Below are 21409 nucleotides of genomic sequence, written 5' to 3'. Positions count from 1 at the left end.
TGCCACTCAGGAACTACATATTTGCTGATTTTCTATTGAAATTACCAAAAGGATTTTACCAAAGCAGAAAACTTGCCTCAGTGTATGCTCCTGAGGAGGAGGCTACCGTATGCTAGAAGGTCCAAGAATGTTTTATTAGCTATGATACAGAACCAGATTGGAGGAAAGCATTTAGGGTCCAATAGTGCCACTCGATAGCACAGTGCCTTCTTATGGGATTTTTCTGGCAAACTCTCAGGACCTTGCTGGGAACATCTCGAAGGCGGCTAGGTGAAACCCATTACTTACATGACATAGAGCCTGGCCTAACCATAAAGTTGTATGCAGAAAGCCTACAAAACAAAACAAATACACACAAAACAACTGACCCGCAGGGTGGCAGCTTTAGCAAACACAGGAGGGGGAAAGCACAAGTCAACAAGCCTTGCACCCGTGTTGTTTTCTTTTTGGGACTTGCCACAGGACTCCCTTCCAGTCCCTTCCCCTCAGGTGGCTAAATCACTGTTGAGATCGTGTAACATTTGGGTCAGCTAGATGTGTGGGAGGACAAGTGACAGGAGTCCAGAGGACCCTGAGAGACTTAATGGATAATGGCTCCCCTCGCTTCAAGCCATACCAGGCCTGCAGACTCCTCTTCACTCCAGCGATGTGTAAATAAGAATCCATGAACCTCGGGGCTTATAGAAGATGTTCTGAACCTAAAATATTGTAGAACTAGAGAATGAAAAATATTTGTTGGAGGAACAGAGATAGAATGTAATATTTGACATCCATGTAAACCCAACGTAACATGGGCTCTGTGAGATTGCATATCAGAGATGCTAGGAAGACTGGATGGAAGTCTAACGCAGCTTCAGCAGTGGTTCTCCAGATACTAGGGATATGAAGAGTCATTATTTGCAAACTTTATTTATTAATAGTCTGCGTTTTCCTCCATAATGATATATTGATTCCATAGCAATGATATTTTTTCAGTCATTTATAGTCCTTACAAATTTCTGCCTTTTCCTCTGTAAAGAGTTTAAAAATAAAAGGCAGAGTCAAATTAAAAGTATTTTTTTCAATCTTTTCCCAGTCTCATTCCCTTTTCCAGAACGAAACACCACCCCCAGTTTGAGTTGTGTCTTTCACACCTCTCTTTTTCTCTCTGGAAGTGCTCAACCCAAACAGTGTGGGTGTGTGTGTATGGGGTGGGGGGAGGGGGTAACTTAAAATCCTAGTCTCCTGTTGTCTGTGTAACTTGGAGCAAGGCACTCTTCCTCTCCATGCCTTGGTGTCCTCCTCCGTAAAATGAGCTTATATAGTAGTATTCCATGTATAGGGTCATTGTGAAGATTGGACTAAGACAAGGAAAACACCTAGAACAGTGCTTGACAAATAGGGACCGTCAGGGAGTCATCAGCTCTCACTGGCACCACCAACAGCGGCATCTCATTCCTTTAACTTTCCAGTGGGAACCGCCCTTGCGTGTTAGGGCCCTCATGTGTTCATTCACAGACCTGAATTCCTAGTTCTAACATACCTTTTGATATCTCCTATCAAGTTTTTGGGATCTCCCATTGTTTCAAAAGTATCCAAATCAGTAAATCAAACACATTCCTAGAGTGAGATTTACCAGGTTTCCTTAGAAATCTTTTCTTTCATCTTCTCCTACTCTGCTCCTTAGCACAGTTAAGATATTACTCTTGTCTCTCTCACCCATGCTTAAAAACCTCAGCGTTGTATTGTTAACCCAGCTTTCTCCCCCGAGTTGAATCAGGAGCTATGTGATTTTTTTTTTTTTTTTGGCTGTGTCTTTAAACTACCTTTCCAATTCACTCCTCTTTCTGTTCCTTCTGCCAGAACTGTTCTTACCCCTGACTGCTTCTCCTCGTTTCCTTAGGGTTTCACTGGCTCTTCTGTCTGGCTTTATCTCTGCTGTCACATTAACTTCCCGAAACAATAAGTCTTTTCAGAACGTTCATGATGTACCGTTGCCCATGGAACGAAGGCCGCCGGAGTGCCTCATCTCAGACAGCCCGTGTCCTTCACAGTCTGCCTCTAACCCACTTTCTGTCTTCTGTCCCTCCCGCTCATTCAACTTCCCCAGTGCGAATCTGGTGACAGTCCATCAGGGCCACTCACTGTTTTCTTACCCATCTCTTCATCTTGAAATGTTTGTTCCTCCTTTCAGAGTCTTCCTATAGAAGAGTGGTTGAGGGGCTTCGGAATTCAACCTTTCTGTTTCTAGCTGTATGAATTTGGGTCCACCTCTTTATATCTCTGAGCCTCGGAACCTTTATTTGTAAAATTGGGTAAAAATACCAGTCTCGTAAGGTTGTAGCGACAATGAACTAATAAACAAGTAAGCAACGTTCTTGGAACAATATCGGAGACATCGAAAGTGTTCCCAATATAAATCCTAACTGTTTTTTGTTTGTTTGTTTCCCTGGGAAAAACATTTCAGGGTATTACCAGTCCGTCTTTCAGCCCAGACCACTCTGCCCCCAGGACTAAAATTAAGTTCCAAGTTGATGTTGTCATCAGAGTGTGTACCTCATTATAGCACTTTTCACGCCAATGCACTCATTATAGTAATTATATTTCTGTATCTAGAGCCTGAAAGACATTGTTCTCATCTTGTGATGTTCTTTGAAGAATTGCTGTACATTTAAATACCTATCTTAAGGATTTGTAATAAGCAATGAAGGAGACCATTTAGGTAAAAACGTTTTGTATCCTAAGGGCTCTGCAGGAATGAACCTTTGCAACGACTAGCACAGTGCTACACAGAGTAACGAAGTGAACATTGGAAGAAGACCCCCACTGAGATGACGCCATAGAGTGTGTACGTTAGGCACAATGTTTATTCTCCATTCTGTTACCACAGATGATGGGATCCTAGTGAAACATGCTGGTTGTCCCTTTTAATTTGATTGTATTTCTATTCTGTCTCTATCCATAGGCATGAGCTGCCATAAGAATCATTAAAAGCAAGAAACATGCTAAGGATATGCCCACCTCCCTTTTGTGTTTGTGTAATAAGCTGATTTTTGTGGTTTGAAAAAGGGATGGATGAGATGCACGGAGAATGACTATGTCATGGAGCAGGTTTTCCCATTTCAAGTATATAGCAAATTAGGCTGTAGCCTGGACATCATAAAACCAGAAAGGATTTAATGATTATTAGCTTTGAAAATAATTTTGGAATATTCTTCTCTAACTGTATGAGAATACCATAATGAGGAAATAATCCCCCATATGCATATTTCCTATGCCCCTAAGAAAAGAAACCAGGAATCCCTTAACCTAGACTCCGATAACCATGAAAGACTACTCATTAGCCCTATTTTCCAGAATTCCCTTTGTTGACACCGTTAACTCCAAGAGCTGTCTGGGTCCATCCAGGACTGAATGACAAATCAGCTGTTAGGGAAAGCGTCCCTTCCCCTGCAGCTGTCCCGTTCTTACTGTGCAGATGGTGAATTGATTTTTCCTTTACCAGCAATTCTTTTCTTTCTTCTCCACACAGGACTATGATCCTTTGTGATCATGTTTGACTCAGTCAGCAGTGGGAACACTCAGAAGATTGAAGAGTTTTCAAATGTGTCCAAGTGAAAGGGAACAGGGTTTCAGAAATGAGGAATTGCTCCAAAGGCTGTCTGTAGACTAAAAAGGGGCTATGACTTCCTCCCCATGAAAAGTAGATATTCATAGTTTTATAAAAAGCATCTTTGTCCTCAGAAAAGAATTTTGATTCTTGCTTCATTGTGGGTGGTCAGAATAACAATGAGAGTAGTCAGCCCAGAGAAGGTGGGGAAAAGCAGTCCAGAAGAGAAGTCCAGATCTTAAAGTTAACTTGAGTCAAGGTGGATCTTTTCTTTCCATAGAAATGTCTAAATAATCACCTGCCTCTTTCAGTTAATTTTAAAAAATATATGCATGAAATTTTATTCATGATTATTTTTAGCATCCTCCTATTTTACAGTTTTGATGTTATCATTAACAGAGTAGTTGACGTTTCAGATTTCACATATTGATATATAAATACTTTTATTGTCATATATGTGGATGATTATATACATATGTATATGAATTAAAATATAGGTACCATGTATTTTATCTAAGAAACAGACCCAGTTTAGTTGCTCATTTATGCTGTACCAATTATTTTATTATACAGTATATACAGTATCAGAAATTAAACCCTGCTTATATTGTACAAATATTTACTACCACTATTTTTTTCCTGCTAGATTTGCCCTAAAATCTCTATATAGGATAGATGTTCATAATTGCTCAAAAAATAGCCATTTGTAGGTACATTCACTAGCATTCTTAGGATCTTATTAAGCAACTAAAATTATGAAATAGAGACCATGGTGCCCATTACAGCAAAACTTTTTTTTTTCAGCATCTTTACCTGTAGACCTGCTTTGAGTATTATATAATTTATTGATGTAAAGAGATTCCAAGTCAGCTACCTTAGTAACTTACTACACAGTGGTGTGTTTCAGTTGCAATATCCATTGTAAATTTAGCACCAGATTAATGGTATCCCAGGCAGGGACTGACCAGACATACTGTGATAAATTTTCTAATTAAATTTGACTTTTCCGGAATCAAATACAGATCATCATAAGGTAAATGAATCAAATTACAGCCAATGTTATAATTATTAGAAGACAGGCTCTGCTAACTTTTCACATAATTAAAATACCAAATTTCTTAATTTCAGAACAAGATATTTAATTATAATATGACATTTTCTCATGTGGCCTTATAGGGTATGCCAAGCAAATACTTCAGCAGCCATCTCTCTATTTTCTTAGGCTTATTTCAGTCCGTTGCAGTTCTTCTTATTTAAAAAATGGATTGCACCATCTTTGTCCTGCAGGTACCTCTTCAAGCTGACATACCTCTTCTAAGTCTTTGTGATGTAACTCTAATAGTTCTCATAGCTTCTTTGCTTCTTTGAATAAAAAGAATATTCCAAGACTATTTTGTACTTCTGTGGGCCTGGACTATTTTTTTAAATTTGTTTTGTGATCTTTATTGGTTCCTGGGAGTTCATTATATAATAAGGAAACAAGAAAGCCTCTTTTTGGCCGAAAAAATGTTTATGGTTTTTCCCCATGTAAGATTTTTTTTTCTCAAAATCATTAAGCTCTATTATTCATCAGTCTTTCTTTGATGTCTCCTAGATTCTGTGTCTTGTTTTAAAAGACCTTTTCCACATTCAAGATTTCATACAAAATTTTTATGTCTTTTTCTATTCCTTGTATAATCCTATTTCTTATGTTTAAATCATTGATCAATCTGGAATTTGACTACAGGGCTATGGGACATGAGGTAGTAATCAAACTTTTTTTTTTTTTCCCATATGGCACTCCAGTTGTCCAAACACCATTTATTGAATAATCCATCATTTATCCACAGGTCTTTGAAATACTATCCATATTAACATGCATTCTTACACTTATGGCTTCTCATCATATAAAATAAGGTTTTAAAGTTAACTGCAAAACAACAAAATGAAAACAAAATAATACAGAATGAAATCAGTATTATGCACCACTGTGTTTGATATAACAGAGCTGGTTGCCAACCCTTGGATTTGTAAGAGGTCGGTTTTAGCTTCTTATATAGTTAGGTCATATTCAAATTTTCTAATTCTTAAATTTTTTAAAATATTCGTTCTTATCCTCACAGCAGTCATAGGAGGGAGAAACACAGAAATATTATTTCTTCTTTTTCGCAAGTGTTGAAATTGAGGTAGAAAGAGGTTACGGGACTTGAGCCATAGATCAAATCAGAGGCTTTCTTATCTCCACTTGGTATTAGCTCTCTTTGTAAAAACGTTTCAACTCTTACTTCAATTCTTATTCCTATTCCTGTTTTCATTCTCCTCCTTCTTTTTCCTAGTAGTTTATTAAATAGCATAAAGACTTTATTTCTGCCATTGAAGTGCAGTTAATATATTGTTTCATAAAACAAAATTAACTAGTATATTAGTTGTAGTCACCTGTTGATTTTGGCTTTCTATTTGTGAAATTTACAATTAGAAGGGGTGTTTTTGCTTAATTTTTATGGGTCCCAAAAGAGTCGCATGTATCATGTTTCCTAAATTCAGTATTGTTTGAATGATTGGAATCTAGTAGGCTTCTTAAATGCTTGCGAATTATCCGTATGTATGTACTCACAGTGCAATGGAAATAATGTTACAAGAGATAGGTTGCATAGCCTGTGGGAGAAGTTTCGCTTGGTAAAGTCTCTCAGAATATCAGCAAAGTCATTTTTCAGCATCGTTTCCTCATTGCATATGGAGGAGAATAGGAATTTTAGAGAATAGGAAGAACTGAGTTCCCTTTTCCCAAAGGGAAAGTTTAATGGAAGAGCAGAGGGTATTATCAGGCATACAACTTTTAAAGAAAGTCAGCCAGCTTGTGCTGCTGGAGTTTTGGTGGGATGGTGGGAGTCAGAAGGCAGAAAGCCCAAGACAGAGCTGTTGAGATATTCTAAAGGTGAGATATTATAACAGTGAGGAAGTACCAGAGAGAGAGTGACATGATTATATTTGAGAGGGTGGTGAGGAAGAGGTAGGCAACGAGGATGATGCTATTTTTTAATAAAAGCAGGCTTCAGGACAACATAATAATTAATGTTTAAAGAGTATTTGTTTCCAGTACTCTTAGTACACCGGGCGTACATTTCTGGTAGACAGAGCTAATAGTGTAGAATTTAAGAGACTATTGGCGTAAGATGAGAGTGAGGAGACTGGAACTGTGAAGTAATTAAAGGAAACATGAAAGTGGGGGAAAGATTATTTTACCCACAAATACCGATTTAAGCAAATATTTATTTACATATCAGCACAAGACAATTGAGTTAGAATTTTACTGTAGATGTATCATATATGCCTTTAAAAAATGTTTGGTAGCATCTGCAAGCGATTCAAATAATGTTACAGAAAATAAAACATTTGAACATATAATTTAATAAATAGATAATGATAATGATAAATGATGATAAATATTTTGATAAATAATGATAATGATGATAAATAATGATAAATATTGATAATAATAATGATAATGATAAATATTTTCTTCTTTAAAAAAATCTTAATACATATTTCAAACCCTGACTATACCTTAATTACCTCATACAAGACACTCAGCCATGTGTGTCTTATAGCACAAACATATATCCCGCTCTCCGTCTACAGTGGTAAGTAGGATGGATAATACTAAATGTAAAATGAACATGGAGTGAAGTTAGAAGACACTCTTTGAGAATTGCTAAGCCTCACCCTGGCTCTAATTTCTCATCTATGAAAGGAAAATAATATTTGTGAACAGTATTATTGACTCTATTTTACCTCATAGTCTTATTTTGAAGGTGAAACAATATATGCAAGAGTAGTTCCTACATTTTAAAGAATTATGCAAATATGACATTGTGTTTTAGAGATTAAAAATGTCAAAAAAATTAAAATGCAAAACTATTAGTGTCAAGATGTTGACTTAAAATTTCACTCCCATTTTGTATTTTTTTCTGCTAGTTTAGTCAGTCTTTGGGAAATGTTCCAAATGTTATTTAACACGTTTTTATTGATTGGCAGAAGAAAAGAAAAAATTGTGTAGTGAATCACTTTCAAAATTATTTTGCTACAGGTTATTAGATAGCTGTTATGTAAAGAACTGAAGTGCATGATATGGTAATTTATTCTAGACATTTACTTATCAAAATTGTATCTTTATTGTTTATTGTTGACAGGTACATGTTTATATGCCTTGTGTATTTTATGACTTTTTCTCTAATCATTAGAAGTAGTAATAAAATAAGATAGGGGTTTATTTGTTTTGTCCTATAGTATTTGTAATGCCCTAGATTTTTTCTGACATCTTTCAGAATTTACCATTGACACTCAGGGCAAAAATAGTTCACCACACTGACTCATTTATGGGAAACTCTCATTTCATTTAATTGGTATCCCATTTAACACCTGATACGCAATAACTCACACCTCTTGAAAATAGCTTACAGCAGTCTTGCTGGGTTCCAAGCGCTCTCCTCAAGGCCTGAAGGGGAAAATTCTCCTGGAAAGACATATCGTTTATTCTTTAAACTTTTTTTACTGAAGAGCCCATGTATCTGCCTACCTTTGCAAACTGTGCACGTCCTGCTTTCCCTCAAGCACAGGAGAACCTATTGAAAAACTTCTTCTTACCACACTGAAACAAAAAGTGTAGGCCACACTGCTAATGCTAGTGATGTCTTCTAAATTTAAGCCACATTACTCAGGCAGAAATTCCAGCTGTTAAAACACAGATAATGGAAAGCCAGTATAAGTACTAACCAACATTCTCAATAAGGTTAAACACCAGCATTACATATTACTTGAACCAGAAGCGCAATTGTTTTGGGGTCATTGACAATGTCATCGTGCCTCCAGTTTTCTGGTTGGTTTAGTGGCTGAATTCCACTTCAGGGAAGAAAATTACATTACTCGCCTCTTAGTATTTTATTGGATTGTGCACTAAATTAAACACTGCATTTAACATCACAATGAACTCTCAAATGTGAGAAACTTCATTCTTGAATTTATAGTTAATTTTGGAGCCAGCTTGATCTGTGCAGAACAAAGCAATAGATGTTTGGAATTGGCCTGTTTTCTGTTATCGGTATTATCCAGTCTAGGATAAATTTTTCTCCTTGTACCTCTTCTTGGCAATTTTCACATCTCTGCTGTATGAAGTTGCAAAAATAATATATTGAGTCCTGGGGAATTAGGATGAATCAAACCAATGTGTCTTTCTTTCATATGTAGCTTAACAGGGTAAAGAAAGCCTTCAGTCTAAAATCATGAAAGATGAGGTAAATTATTAAAAACTGCTGCCAAGTTAGTTATTTGATAAGAATTAAGAACTCAATCTTTCCTCTTAGCTCAGTATTGAAATTTCATGACCATACACTGCAATATCAGAAGAATATCTTGTTAAGAAAAAAAATCAGTCATGTGGAGAAATACCTCCATGTCACACTTCCATATTACTTCCAGATGCATATTATCATTAATAAGGTCATTGGGGATAAAACAAACACCACTATCATACCTCAGTATTTGATTTTATTTTTAATAAATGCCAGGGAGAATTTAATTATATTTATCCTAAACCTTAAGGTATTCATCCTGTTAAGAATCTCTTATAAATTGTAAAATGTATATGAAAATATATTATCTTCATGAAATAGCTTGAGAAATAACATATCTCTTCTTCCTTTAGTTGTTTTAACAGTGTGATAGTTTTACTAAAGCCAGTGGCAATCAAAATGTAGAAAAGCAATAGGACCACGATGTTGCTTCATGGGCAGCTCTCAGAAAGCATGCACAGTCTGTATATATCGTCTGCTTTCACATCGGCACACCTGTCTACAGCAGTCTGTGAGTTCTTTTAGATACACAAGAAAATAAGCAAACGCAAAAAGAAAAAAAAAGTTTGTTTCTAGAAAGGTAGTATTTTTTTCAAGTGTCATCAACAGCTGTGCATTTATGTGCCAGTTACTTTATTTGATAGAGGGGATCAAAGATTAACATCACACGGGCAGTTTCCTCAAACCCTACAAACTAGTAGGAAGGAGGGTCAAACAGGCAATTATAATGCAGAGAAGTAAATGATACAAAAAAGGGATACACTGATGTTTGGTGGTGGGGTCTCTCTAGGAGAGAGATTCTAGGGTCTCTCCTAGGAGGAGATCCCAGAGCAGACAAAGAGGTCAGATCAGTGGGTTAAGAGTTTAGGATCTTTCTTCTCTTTGTGTATAAAGATAACGTTGCTTCTCTAAAGCAAGGGTGCTCCAGTGGTTTATCTTTTTTTTTTTTTTTCTTTTTACACAATTAGAAACTGAAGAACTGAAGCACCTGGGTGGCTCATTGGTTGAGTCTGCCTTTGCCTCAGGTCATGATCCCAGGGTCCTGGGATCAAGCCCAGCTTTGGGCTCCCTGCTCAGTGGAGAGCCTGCTTCCCCCTCTCCCTCTGCCTGCAGCCCCCTCTGCTTGTGCTATCTCTTGATATCTCTCTCCCTCTGTCAAATAAATAAATAAAATCTTTAATTAAAAAAAAGGAACATATGCATTTTTAAACTAAAATACTATCACTGTCCTTTTTTCAAAAATATGGATTTTTAACAGTGATATAAAAAGCAGGCAAAATAACCTTTAATTATTTTTAAAGGACTGTATGTCGAGGCAGCTATAGCCATTAATCAAGTAAATGAGATACATACTTGAAGTCTTCTGTGTTGAAGTGGAAGGGTTCAGTCAAGGGACATGAGTTTGGACAGGAGGCATAGGTCTGTGAAAATATTGGAGTATCCAGCGCTCATTTATTCTCAGATTAAATGTGAGGTTTTGTAAAAGAGGATCCTTTTACAGACTCAGCTAGATTTACATACTGCACAGAATCAGGCCTCATACATAACTAAAAATTCCGCCTGATTCTGGGTTCCACTTCTTTTCCTAAATGTTAAGGTTCTAGGCATCTTTTCAAATATAGGATTCCGTTGATTCAAGCAAATTTTCTTGGAAGTCAAAGACACTGATATGTCAGATAATTGAAATCTCAGACCTGTGCTGAAATTCACCAATCAACAACAGCCTCAGGAGCCTAAGTGGTGACTTAGACCTTTGAAAACCTGTGACTTTTCCGAGAAATTGTGACTTCATTCCCTTCACCTAACTACAGTCCTTTGAATGAGATTCTCTTAATCTTAGAATTCTTAGTTTGCATTTTCTATGTTTCTTCTACTTGACAGATTTTTTTTTTGAAGTTTTTATTTATTTATTTGACAGAGATCACAAGTAGGCAGAGAGGCAGGCAGAGAGAGAGGAGGAAGCAAGCTCCCCGCTGAGCAAAGAGCCCAATGCAGGGCTCCATCTCAGGACGCCGAGACCATGACCTGAGCTGAAGGCAGAGGCTTAACCCACTGAGTCACCCAGGCACCCCTGCTTGGTAGTTTAAACTTAATATATTGCGCTGGCTCAAATAAATATGCAACACACTTGTTTTTCGCTTGCAGTTTCAATTTTAGTGTTGAAAGTGTGTAATTTTATCCATTAGGTAAATCACCTTCACCTGTCATTGGTGATAAAAAGTTGAGTGTCTGAATTCTGAAGTTGTAGAAAGTCTTGATTTAAGAGAGCAGTTCAGTATATCTCTTTAACAGCTTTCTCTGACCAATATTTGGACATTTGACTGGAGTAGAACACATACAAAATGCATGTCCTACCTACTTTGTTTCAAGTAACTTCTAAAGTGGCAGTGACTAAAGGGTCACACACGTATTACATTCACGCACTTGGTCACTTTCTCCTTCACATAACGCTGCGAGTCAGTTTTCCAAATGGAGATGCAGACCGTTCAGCACAAGTGTTAGCTGGGCACACCAAGAGTTCTTTCTCATTTAAACAAACTTTTTCTCATGTCATTGCAAATTTGTCATCTGAGTAGCGAACACAAAAATGTCTCCAATTATTTATGGGTATTCTTGCTCTCTACAGATGTGTGCAAAGTGTGTAAAAAGGAAAAAAATTGGGGAGTTAGAAAGAGTTTTTTGGATTTTAGCCACCTCTGAGTGAGGAGCCTCCATTTGTCCCCTGGGCTGTGGTTCAGTTCCAGGAAGGTTGTAGGGGTCAGGTGAACTCTGCATTACTGGAAAGGTTTTAGAATCACAGGATCAGAATGGAGATTTTGGAATCAGAGAGAGGAAAAAAAGTGTGTCAAATAAGAATGGCAAGATCAGGACAGAACAGATAATGGGAAGTAAGGGGGGTGGCTAAGAAAGTCAAATTCAAGTTTGAGAAAAGTGGCTGCAAATCAGAAGTTACTCAGGACTTTGGGATTGTTTTGAGGTTTATGGTTCGCAGATGGGCAGGGCCATGGATAGCAGGGGGCAGGATCAGCAATGTTCTCTTGCAGAGTATTTTTTCGTTTCCCGCAAAGTTTTCAATATTGATTCTTATTGTCACTTTTCCAAACTTTCTTTTACCCAAACCATTTATAGCACACTTAATGAATAATCATTATGAAAATATATTAATGAGAATTTTGAAATCTGAGAATAGAGAAAATTTCTGTGGTTAGGCGCTTGCAATAAGAACCAGTGAAGTAGTCGTTTTTCTTAGAATTACTTTCAAGCTCTTATTTATGTGACACGAGTCTGAAACATTGCTCATAATGTGACATTTATCTTTACATCTATATACCAATAATTGTTTATGCAGCCATCATTTTCTAAATTAATAAAGTTAAATGTCTATACCAAGAATATGTGATGAAGAAGAAACATGATTGGAAATAAATAATCTAAATTGATAGAAAATTTTATCAGCTTCTTTTGCAGACCCTTCAGAAAAAATCAATAGTGGCCTTTGTGGGATAGCAGTCAATTTCTGTATTTATCTTTAAGCCTCCCTTTTTCTTTTTTAAACCTCCCTTTTAGTAACCTTTTTTTTTTTTAGCTCATTTTCATTCCTTTGGCATATTTACTGGACACCCCTCAGAATAACGATTACTGTCTGCTCATGTGATTAAAAACTGTTAATGTCTTTTATTTCATCACCTGTATACTTTCTGGGAGGAGTGAGAAACCCATATGGACCTGAAAACCCATATATTTATTTACAAAACCCAGTTTGGCTTTAAGAAACTCGGTACTCATGGTATCCTATTTACACTGTTTGCAAAAGGTCAGGTTTTTATATGTCTTATCTGAGCAATTAGATTCTTACTAAATTTGGCAAATACGTAATGGCTTTTCTGGTTTATTTGTTGTTGTTTTTTTGTTTTTTTTTTTTTCAAGGATCCCCTGTTTCATCTGGAACCACACAGGTCTGAAAGAGGAAGGGGCAGATGTCCTTTCGATCCCAGCTCCTCCTTCATCTCCACCTTAGTTGGTAATTATTGTTGCCACAGACATCATTTGGTCGCCATATTGATTTTGAAACTTCACTTAGGTTCTTCCGGTGTTTCTTTATACGTATGTTACAGTCGTTTTTATTTATGGGTGCTGGAAGCAATGATATTAGATTTCAAGTCAAGCTAAACTGAACAATTTTGACTCTAAGATAAATGCAGCTCCTCTGAAGTATGTGTGTCTCATTCTGGAAACACAAGTTTTATTTAGTATCTGATAGAAAACATCCTGTATTATGACTGTTTATATTTAAAAAAATGCAGTTAGAGAAATACTTTATAAAAACCTGGCTGGAGAAACTCAAATATTGCAACATATGTTAGTTCTTTTTGTTTTAATTACTCTGTAATTTTAGGAAAACTTTTAATATTCTCTTCTTGGTGCCCTTCTCTGTATCAGTAGAATTCATCAGAAGGTCATCTCAGTTGAGAACTTTAAAATTATGTATCTAAACTCTTGTTTATCTAGAATCTTAACAATAGAGGTTGACCTGTTCAAACTTCCACTAAATGTCCACATTGAAATAATAAAATAAGTTGGCATGTCTGATCTAGATTGCCATTTGATTCCGTTTAATTAGATGAGGTGCCTCACCTGAGTACCTCACTTAAGACACAATGAAATTATTTTTCTTTCTGTTTATATTCTCGGGGTTTAAAGCTGGCACACTTGGCAAAGTACTCCAGCACTGTGATGGTACAGACAGATGAGTTCCCAAGTACAAAGCTGAAGTGAGCTCTTCCTGATACCTAACTAGGAGCTATGAGGAGTCATTCTTTTCTCTCAGGGTTGTGAGGTTCTGATATAAGTATGGTACAGATGTACGGATTTCTGTTATTACATTTGCAACACTTAGAGTTATAGGCTATTATTAGGTCACCCTGTTGGCAGAAAATGGAAAAGTGTAAAATAACATGTGGGGACTTCCCATCCTAAATAAAAGATTAACACTTAAAACTTCCCACTGATGAGTAATCAGAATACAAGATTTTGAGTTGATGCAGATATTCCCGTGTATTCTAGAAACTGTGCAGTCCCTGAACTTATCCAGATAGTTCATTTTGATGGGCCTTGCATCCCACTCTGTACTCCCCATCCTGGTCATGGCACTTACGTCCATGTCAGCAAAGTTTTTTTTATATATATAGTTGACCCTTGAACAACACAGGTTTGAACTTCATGGGTCCAGGCATATACAGTTCTTTTTTATGAATACAGTTCAGTACTGTAAATGTATCTTCTCTTCCTTATGGTTTTCTTAACATTTTCTTTTCTGTAGTTTGCTGTAAGAATACAGTAGGTAATAGATAAAACATGCAAACTATGCGTTAATCAGTTGTTTTGTTATCCATGAGGCTTCTGCTCAGTTAGTAGTTACGTGTTTGGGCAGTCACAAGTTATATGCAGATTTTCAGCTTTATGGTCAGAGCTCCCAACTTCCATGGTGTTTAGGGGTCCACTGTATATGTGTAGAGCAAAGATCTTCAATTAGCACTAATTATTAGAGAAAGATGGATTTGCTTCAGCCCCATAGTTTGAAAAGGCTCTAAAATGAGATTTCACATAGTAAGTTCTTTCAAAGCTTGCTCCAAGAGATGTAATATTCTTAAAGAGTATAATGTTTTAAAGAAAAATAGTTTATTTAAGATAGTTAGTGTTCCTCTGCTAAGCTATGTGTGTGTGTGCATAAACAGAATATAAGGAAGGGAGACCTTAAATATGAAAATAAGATCGCCTAAGTTTAAACTTCAGTAGGAATCAAAGTCTTGGGAGGGACACTGAATGGATGCCAGCTAGATCTATGTTAGAAATGGCACTGGATGCATTAAAATACATTCAGTTGATAGATAATTTTTTCTAATGCTTTCAGTGCTTTTAAATTTCATAAATTTAAAATTTGAATTTGTTTGGAAGAGATTTTCTTACCATTTCTTTTACCTTACGTCTTGCACAGAACAGGCCTCCTATAAATATTCATTGAATAGACTCAATATTCCTAAACAGGCAAAAAACAAATTTTGGGATATTATTCATAAGAATATTATAAGTGATACTGAAAGTGGAAAATTACAGAGTAAACACTACTTCTGTGGTGAAATCCTAAGAAGATTAGCACACCATTTAATTTTAACATTTCATTTAAATGGTTTAAACAATTCCTTTAGTCACCCTGCCACTCACCACTAAGCCTCCCTGGAGCTTATTTATGCATGAAACCGGAAACTTAAAACTGAATTTTTTTAAGAGGGGAAATATTACTGGAGGGACATTTCCCAGTGAGTTTCATTGAACTTCCAAATCAAATTACACTGTGCTGACATGGGAAGTGCTTGCCATCTGGGTGGTTGTTTCACATATTCAGAAGAGAAATCAAATCATAAGAACCCTCCAAACTAAACACAAACACTATAGGAATAATCCGTCCACAAAGAAGAAATAAAAATATAATTCTTCACCTTTATCCACTAGCTTTCATCCCAAAGTACCTTTGAAAGATTATTCGCTCACTGTAGATACGAGGTGCCACGGAAACCTGATAACCTCTACCTGAGCCAACAACTCTGAGAGAGAGGAAGTAGGAATAATTCACCCAGTCGAAAAAACAGCAGGAGTTTGGGCTGGAAAAATGGAGCTACCTGTGTTGGAATTTGGCAAGCGCGGTGTAGCTTACTCTGACAGGGAAAGAATGCGTTCAAGTGGTATTTTATGGCCATACATGTTCTCAGCTGATGGGTTAGGATAAGACTCCAGCAAAATGTTGACCATCTTGAGGCCACGATCCTTGTTTCTTTGTTAACTGTGGGTCAAACTTAACTCTTGAGTGCCTGTTCACCTCAAGTTGCGCTTTCCTGATAAGAAACTCGAATTTGTGACAATACTTCTAAAGCTAACAAGGCCCCTAAGGAAAAAAAGGAGGCGCTGGAAAATCAAAGGATGTCTTATAATTTCTTAACTTCAGGTACAGTTTTCATTTCAGTGACCTTAAATTTAGTTGGCTGAAGATCACGTGAACTAAAAAGCTTACCACAACCTGAATAAAGAATGATTATTTGTTAGGTAAAAGACAAGTTAACGAACACGTGAACATGTTTTAATTAAATTTATCATCTAATTTAGAAATGAAATGTTAGTATCTCGCAGTGATTCCATATGAAACAGAATTAAAGGAGTGAAACCACCTCTTTGTTTAGCTCTGTTCTGAATGCTCACAAATCAGTCAAAATGAAATCATACATTAATTAGGGTTGCTCTCCAAATGCCACTTGATATTAACATAATTTATCTTGCTGGCATATAAAGTCATATCACAGGTGCAAATATTTCTACACATTTAGCCACATTTTCCCCTACTGTGATGACAATTTTATATTGAAAATGGTCTTCAGTGAGTGTCTGAAGAATATAAGACATTACAGCCTGGTTTTTAAAAACACTTTGTTGAAACAACGACTAACTTAGTAAAATAAATCGATGTATTACTTGCCTATACCTTTTATTTCATCCAAAGATAGTACTTATATTGCTATCTAATTACTGGGTTTGGTGACTAGCCAAATAAAAATTCAGGAAATACAAATATATATATTTAAGAGAGGGAGAGGGTGGTGAGAAGAGGGAGAGAGAGAATCTCAAGCAGACGCCATGCCCAGTGGGGAGCCCAACGCGGGGCTCCATCTCCACCAGAACTGAAGTCAAGAGTTGGATACTTAACTGAAATGAGCCACCCAGGCACCCTAGGAAATATTTTCTTTATGTCATATATCATTTTGGCCAGCAAGGAAAATACTGGCTGACTCTTTTTCATCAGCTCTGTTGGATATACTGTTGCAATATTCTTTTTTTTTTTTTTTAAGATTTGTTTATTTGACAGACAGAGATCACAAGTAGACAGAGAGGCAGGCAGAGAGAGAGAGAGGGACACAGGCTCCCTGCTGAGCAGAGAGCCCGATGCGGGACTCGATCCCAGGACCCTGAGAGCATGACCTGAGCCGAAGGCAGCGGCCCAACCCACTGAGCCACCCAGGCGCCCTGTTGCAATATTCTTAATATGTTTATAACACCTTTAGTAACTGCAGGATTTTTCCTTATACCTTGCCCTCTCAATTCTATTGACTTTCTTAAAAATTATTTTATTCTGACTCAGATTTGTAGTTCCAGGTGTAATTTAATATTTATCATACCTGACATGACTATGACATGCTAACATGCATGTTACTAGCATTTGGGGGAAAACCACTCTAATCTGTCACACACTTTTTCTTTGCTTTCAAAGTGTTAGCTTTGTTATTAGGATATTTTTAGGATGACTTCTCAAGTTAAAGACTTACTAAATTTTATTTCAACAAACAACCATGAATAAAATATCGTAGGCCCTGAAATTTTCTTTCTACATTCTATTTGGTCCTATCTTGCCATTTTTAGCAAATAAAATTACGAAAGTTTATAGCTGCTGAAATTTTCTTCCTGTACTTTTATTCATAATAATGAGACCTTTGTGAATATATCTCCTCGTTATATATTCTGTACATTGAAGGTCAGTGTTGACTGAATGAAAGGGAGTTGGAATATATGCAGAGGAAATTTAAGTGATTATTTCAAGCTATCAATGGCATTAATTTTTTAAAACAAATGTTCCTTTTAAGTTAATTATATCCAGGACAGAGTTATGAATGAGTAGTTCTGGCACAAAATATGACTTAATAATATTAGAAAAATAAATGAAAAATCTTAAGTGAAGATAAAATGTATGTCTTTATAAATGCAACCTCTGTAAATGTAACAAATGAAGTATATCTCCTTATTTCTTGAATTCACCTCAACTGTACAGAAATTTAGACTTAAAGTCATTCCTTTGCCATGTTCCTGTCCCTGAAGAATGTCTATAATTTCTTATCCAACTCTCTTGCTCTCTCACATTTGGCGCAATGCCAGTTATCCACATGCTCGTGGCTTCTGGCTCTATCTACTACTAGTGTCTCTGACCCTTTTTGGATATTTTGCTTATGGATTCCTCAAAACAAACCAACAAAAATGATAAGGCTAGAAGAAAAAAAATCCAACTACAACTGTATAACTAATTCAAGGATATATTCTGCCTGGTTGCTTTTAGCACCCTAAGCAAAGTGTGACTGTGAACTGGGATGTGAGTATTGGAATGTATATCTCATTCTTATCCATCCTCATCCTCGCACGTGTATTTTGTTTTATATGCAATGAATCATGTTATAGTGATTCTATAAAACAGTGCATCTGATATTTGAATGACTTTCTAATAAAATTATACAACTCAGTTATGAAATGAAGCAGTTAATTCCATCGTTAGTCATGTGCTGTCCATGAGGCAAATATATTTCACATTATTTAGTTGTGTAGATGTTTACAACACAAATAGGAGAAATGCTTGAGTAAAACCTAAGAATACAAAAAGCTTGGAAAACTGTGATGTTTGTCTTACCAAACAACTAAAATCTGTATTTCTAATGTGGCAACTAAAAACTCAAATCAAGTAATAAGTATCTAGCCCATGAGCAAAACTGCTGAGAATGGTAGGTTTCATACAACGTGAAGGCAATGCAGTATGCTTAACTGAAACTTCAGTTAGAATTTGTTCTGATAAAAGGAATTATGTAGAAAACTATTGTAATGATGCATTTTAACTTAGAATTATTTACAGTGGATTTGTATTTATATATTGGCAAAAGTCAAATGATTCTTTCTTTCTTTCATATAAGCTGTTTAGTGTAGACAGTCTTTGGGGGCTGAAACTGTTAGGGACAAATGCCAGAAGAAAATAGAGTTTTTGTGTTCATGAATTAAAATTATTAAAGATAGGAACAAAAAATCAAGGAATTCTGTTATTCATATAAATGCCCAATATTTTTTCTTTCTCTTAGTGTTTTTTACTGAAGCTTTATTGAAGAATCAGAATCTTATCCTGAGTTTTTATTGCATTTCATAGCTTTATTTAATTTAAACACCTAAAAGAATTTTTAGATATATTCACAAATTAATTCACTGTGCTCTTCATGGATTTGACAAGTGTTTATTGAGCATTTCCTATATTCCAGACACTGTACAAGATATTGGGGGAAAAAGAATATATAAGACACATCAAGAGGCCTACATTCTAGTGAGGCATAATGTCAAATGTATAAGCAATACATTAATACAGTAGAGTGAGCAATATGATAGAAATAGGCACAGGGGCTTTGGTGGTACTAGGAATCACTACACTAACACAAGTTTAGTCAAGGAAGGCATCAGAGAGGAAGTAGACAATAGTCAGGCACATGGGAGGTGAAGCAGGAAAGGAGATGCAGAATTTAGGCAAAACATTTCCAGGCAGAGAGAATGGAAAAAAGTTTGGCAGGCTCAAGAAATTACATGTAAGTCTCTGTGATTTTACAAGCAATGATGACCATGAGATATCGAAAAGCAGATTTCAAGCTGGGGGCTTAGTGTGACAGATTTCCAGTGCAGAACTGTTCCCACTGTTGCTGTGTCTGTACAGAGAGCCTATGTTGAGCGTGACAATAATAAGTTACATTCACCTGTCAAAACACCCTGCAGATGCTCTATTTTTTTTAATTATAACCACACTTGACCATCTAAAATTAACATGACATCCGTCACCCTCAGAATTCAGTACTATAACAAATGAAATGTAATATATGACATAAAAATCAAGTTGGTTATTTATATTCAGAATATTGAAATAGATACCAGTTAAACTTGTGGCTAAGCTAATACATTTATTAAATATCATGTCTTCATAGACCTACAAAACTGAAAACTTGGATAGTTCTATTCTTATCATTGAAACTCTAGAAGATGTTTTTTTTTTTATTTTATTTTTTAAATTTTTTTTTTTAAGATTTTTTTTTTATTTTATTTATTTGAGAGAGAGAGACAGTGAGAGAGAGCATGAGCGAGGAGAAGGTCAGAGGGAGAAGCAGACTCCCCATGGAGCTGGGAGCCTGATGTGGGACTTGATCCCGGGACTCCAGGATCACGCCCTGAGCCGGAGGCAGTCATTTAACCAACTGCGCCACCCAGGCGTCCCGAAGATGTTTTTTATTTATATGAAACCTGTCTCTTTTTAGCCCATGAAAATATGATTTATCCAGGTTTTTTTATAGTCTGTAAAATACCAAGGTATTGATTCACAAATTTACCCTAATTATATCAAATGGTTATAATTTTAAAGTTTTCAGTTGAGATATCGTACATATGTACTTTATGTATTGCTGTAAGTAGTATCAATTATAATGATGCTGAATGGCTCATTTAATTACTATTAGGTAATAGTTGTGCCTGAGGCTTATTCTACTTGATGATTTTTCATAAAAGTTTTTTTTTCCCCCATAGGAAGATTTTTTACCAAACACGACTATTATCTGTGACTATGAATTTATTTTGCTCTTTACACTAATAATAAGCTATGAAAGGAGAACCTTTCCCTTCTGAGGAAAATCTTAACATTTCCAACAGAAACACATTTGGTTCCATTTACACAGCATCGAGTTTTTAGCACCTGTCTGGTTTCTTTGAAGTTTAAGTCATACATATCATATTGTGTTATTTGAATTGTTCACAACTATTTTCTTTTATCTGAATACAAAAAGGGAAATTGGGTAAAATTGGTAATATATCATCTTTTCCTTTGTGCAGATAACGGGCCTTGGATGTGGTATTATTTGGTATCATAGGGCTGCCATCTAGTGTCTCCAAGGGGTACTTGTTTGTTAAATTTATGAAATTGATTAAAATGAGTAGAACTTTGATAGGGTGTTTCAGATTGGGATAAGTGCAATAATTGTTGTGAACTAATATGAAGATTATTTTCTCATAATAGTAATGTTTTCAAATAGTGAAGTTCTAGAGGTCTTTTAAGATATTAAGCGAAATCAGATCTTAAAAACTTAATAGAAAATTGTCATGATTTTTTGTACCTGTTGTGCATTAAGCATTTGTCCAAGTCCATATTAGAAAAATAAGTTTTGTTTAGAATAATTCTCCAGGGGTGCCTGGGTGGCTCTGTTGGTTGAGCGACTGACTGCCTTCGGCTCAGGTTATGACCCTGGGAGTCCTGGGATGGAGATCTGCACTGGGCTCCCAGCTCCATGGGGAGTCTGCTTCTCCCTCTGACCTCCCCTCTCATATTCTCTCTCACTCTGTCTCTCTCTCTCTCTCTCAAATAAGTAAATAAAATCTTTTAAAAATAGGATAATTTTCCAAAATGGCCTTTATGTTTTATATGGGGAATATAAGTTAAAAAATAACAAAAACATTTCAGAAAAATCCTCACTCTGGTAGTTCAGTAGTCAATGACCTACCTCTTGTGGGTCAACTCATTCTTTTATGCTATAAAGTTGATGTTCCCCAAGGCCTTTTAATGAATTTAACATGACTCTTATCCATGTTCAAGTAGTGCAGAATGCCTCCCGCAAAC

At 36.1% G+C, this 21409-nt stretch overlaps 1 protein-coding gene across 1 annotated transcript in view; it reads left to right on the top strand.

Moving 5' to 3' along the window:
- Window positions 1–21409, top strand: part of SEMA3E (semaphorin 3E) — a 249277-nt gene that overhangs the window by 183579 nt on the left and 44289 nt on the right. Inside the window, exon 5 of the mRNA XM_044245924.1 lies at window positions 12844–12937. Within this exon, the coding sequence (XP_044101859.1) occupies window positions 12844–12937 (94 nt within the window). The remainder of the gene's footprint in view (window positions 1–12843; window positions 12938–21409) is intronic.

Source organism: Neovison vison, chromosome 4 (genome assembly GCF_020171115.1).
Source record: "Neovison vison isolate M4711 chromosome 4, ASM_NN_V1, whole genome shotgun sequence".
Classification (NCBI taxonomy): domain Eukaryota; kingdom Metazoa; phylum Chordata; class Mammalia; order Carnivora; family Mustelidae; genus Neogale; species Neogale vison.
The sequence above is the reverse complement of the archived record's forward strand: the minus strand, read 5'-3'. Positions and strand labels throughout refer to the sequence as shown.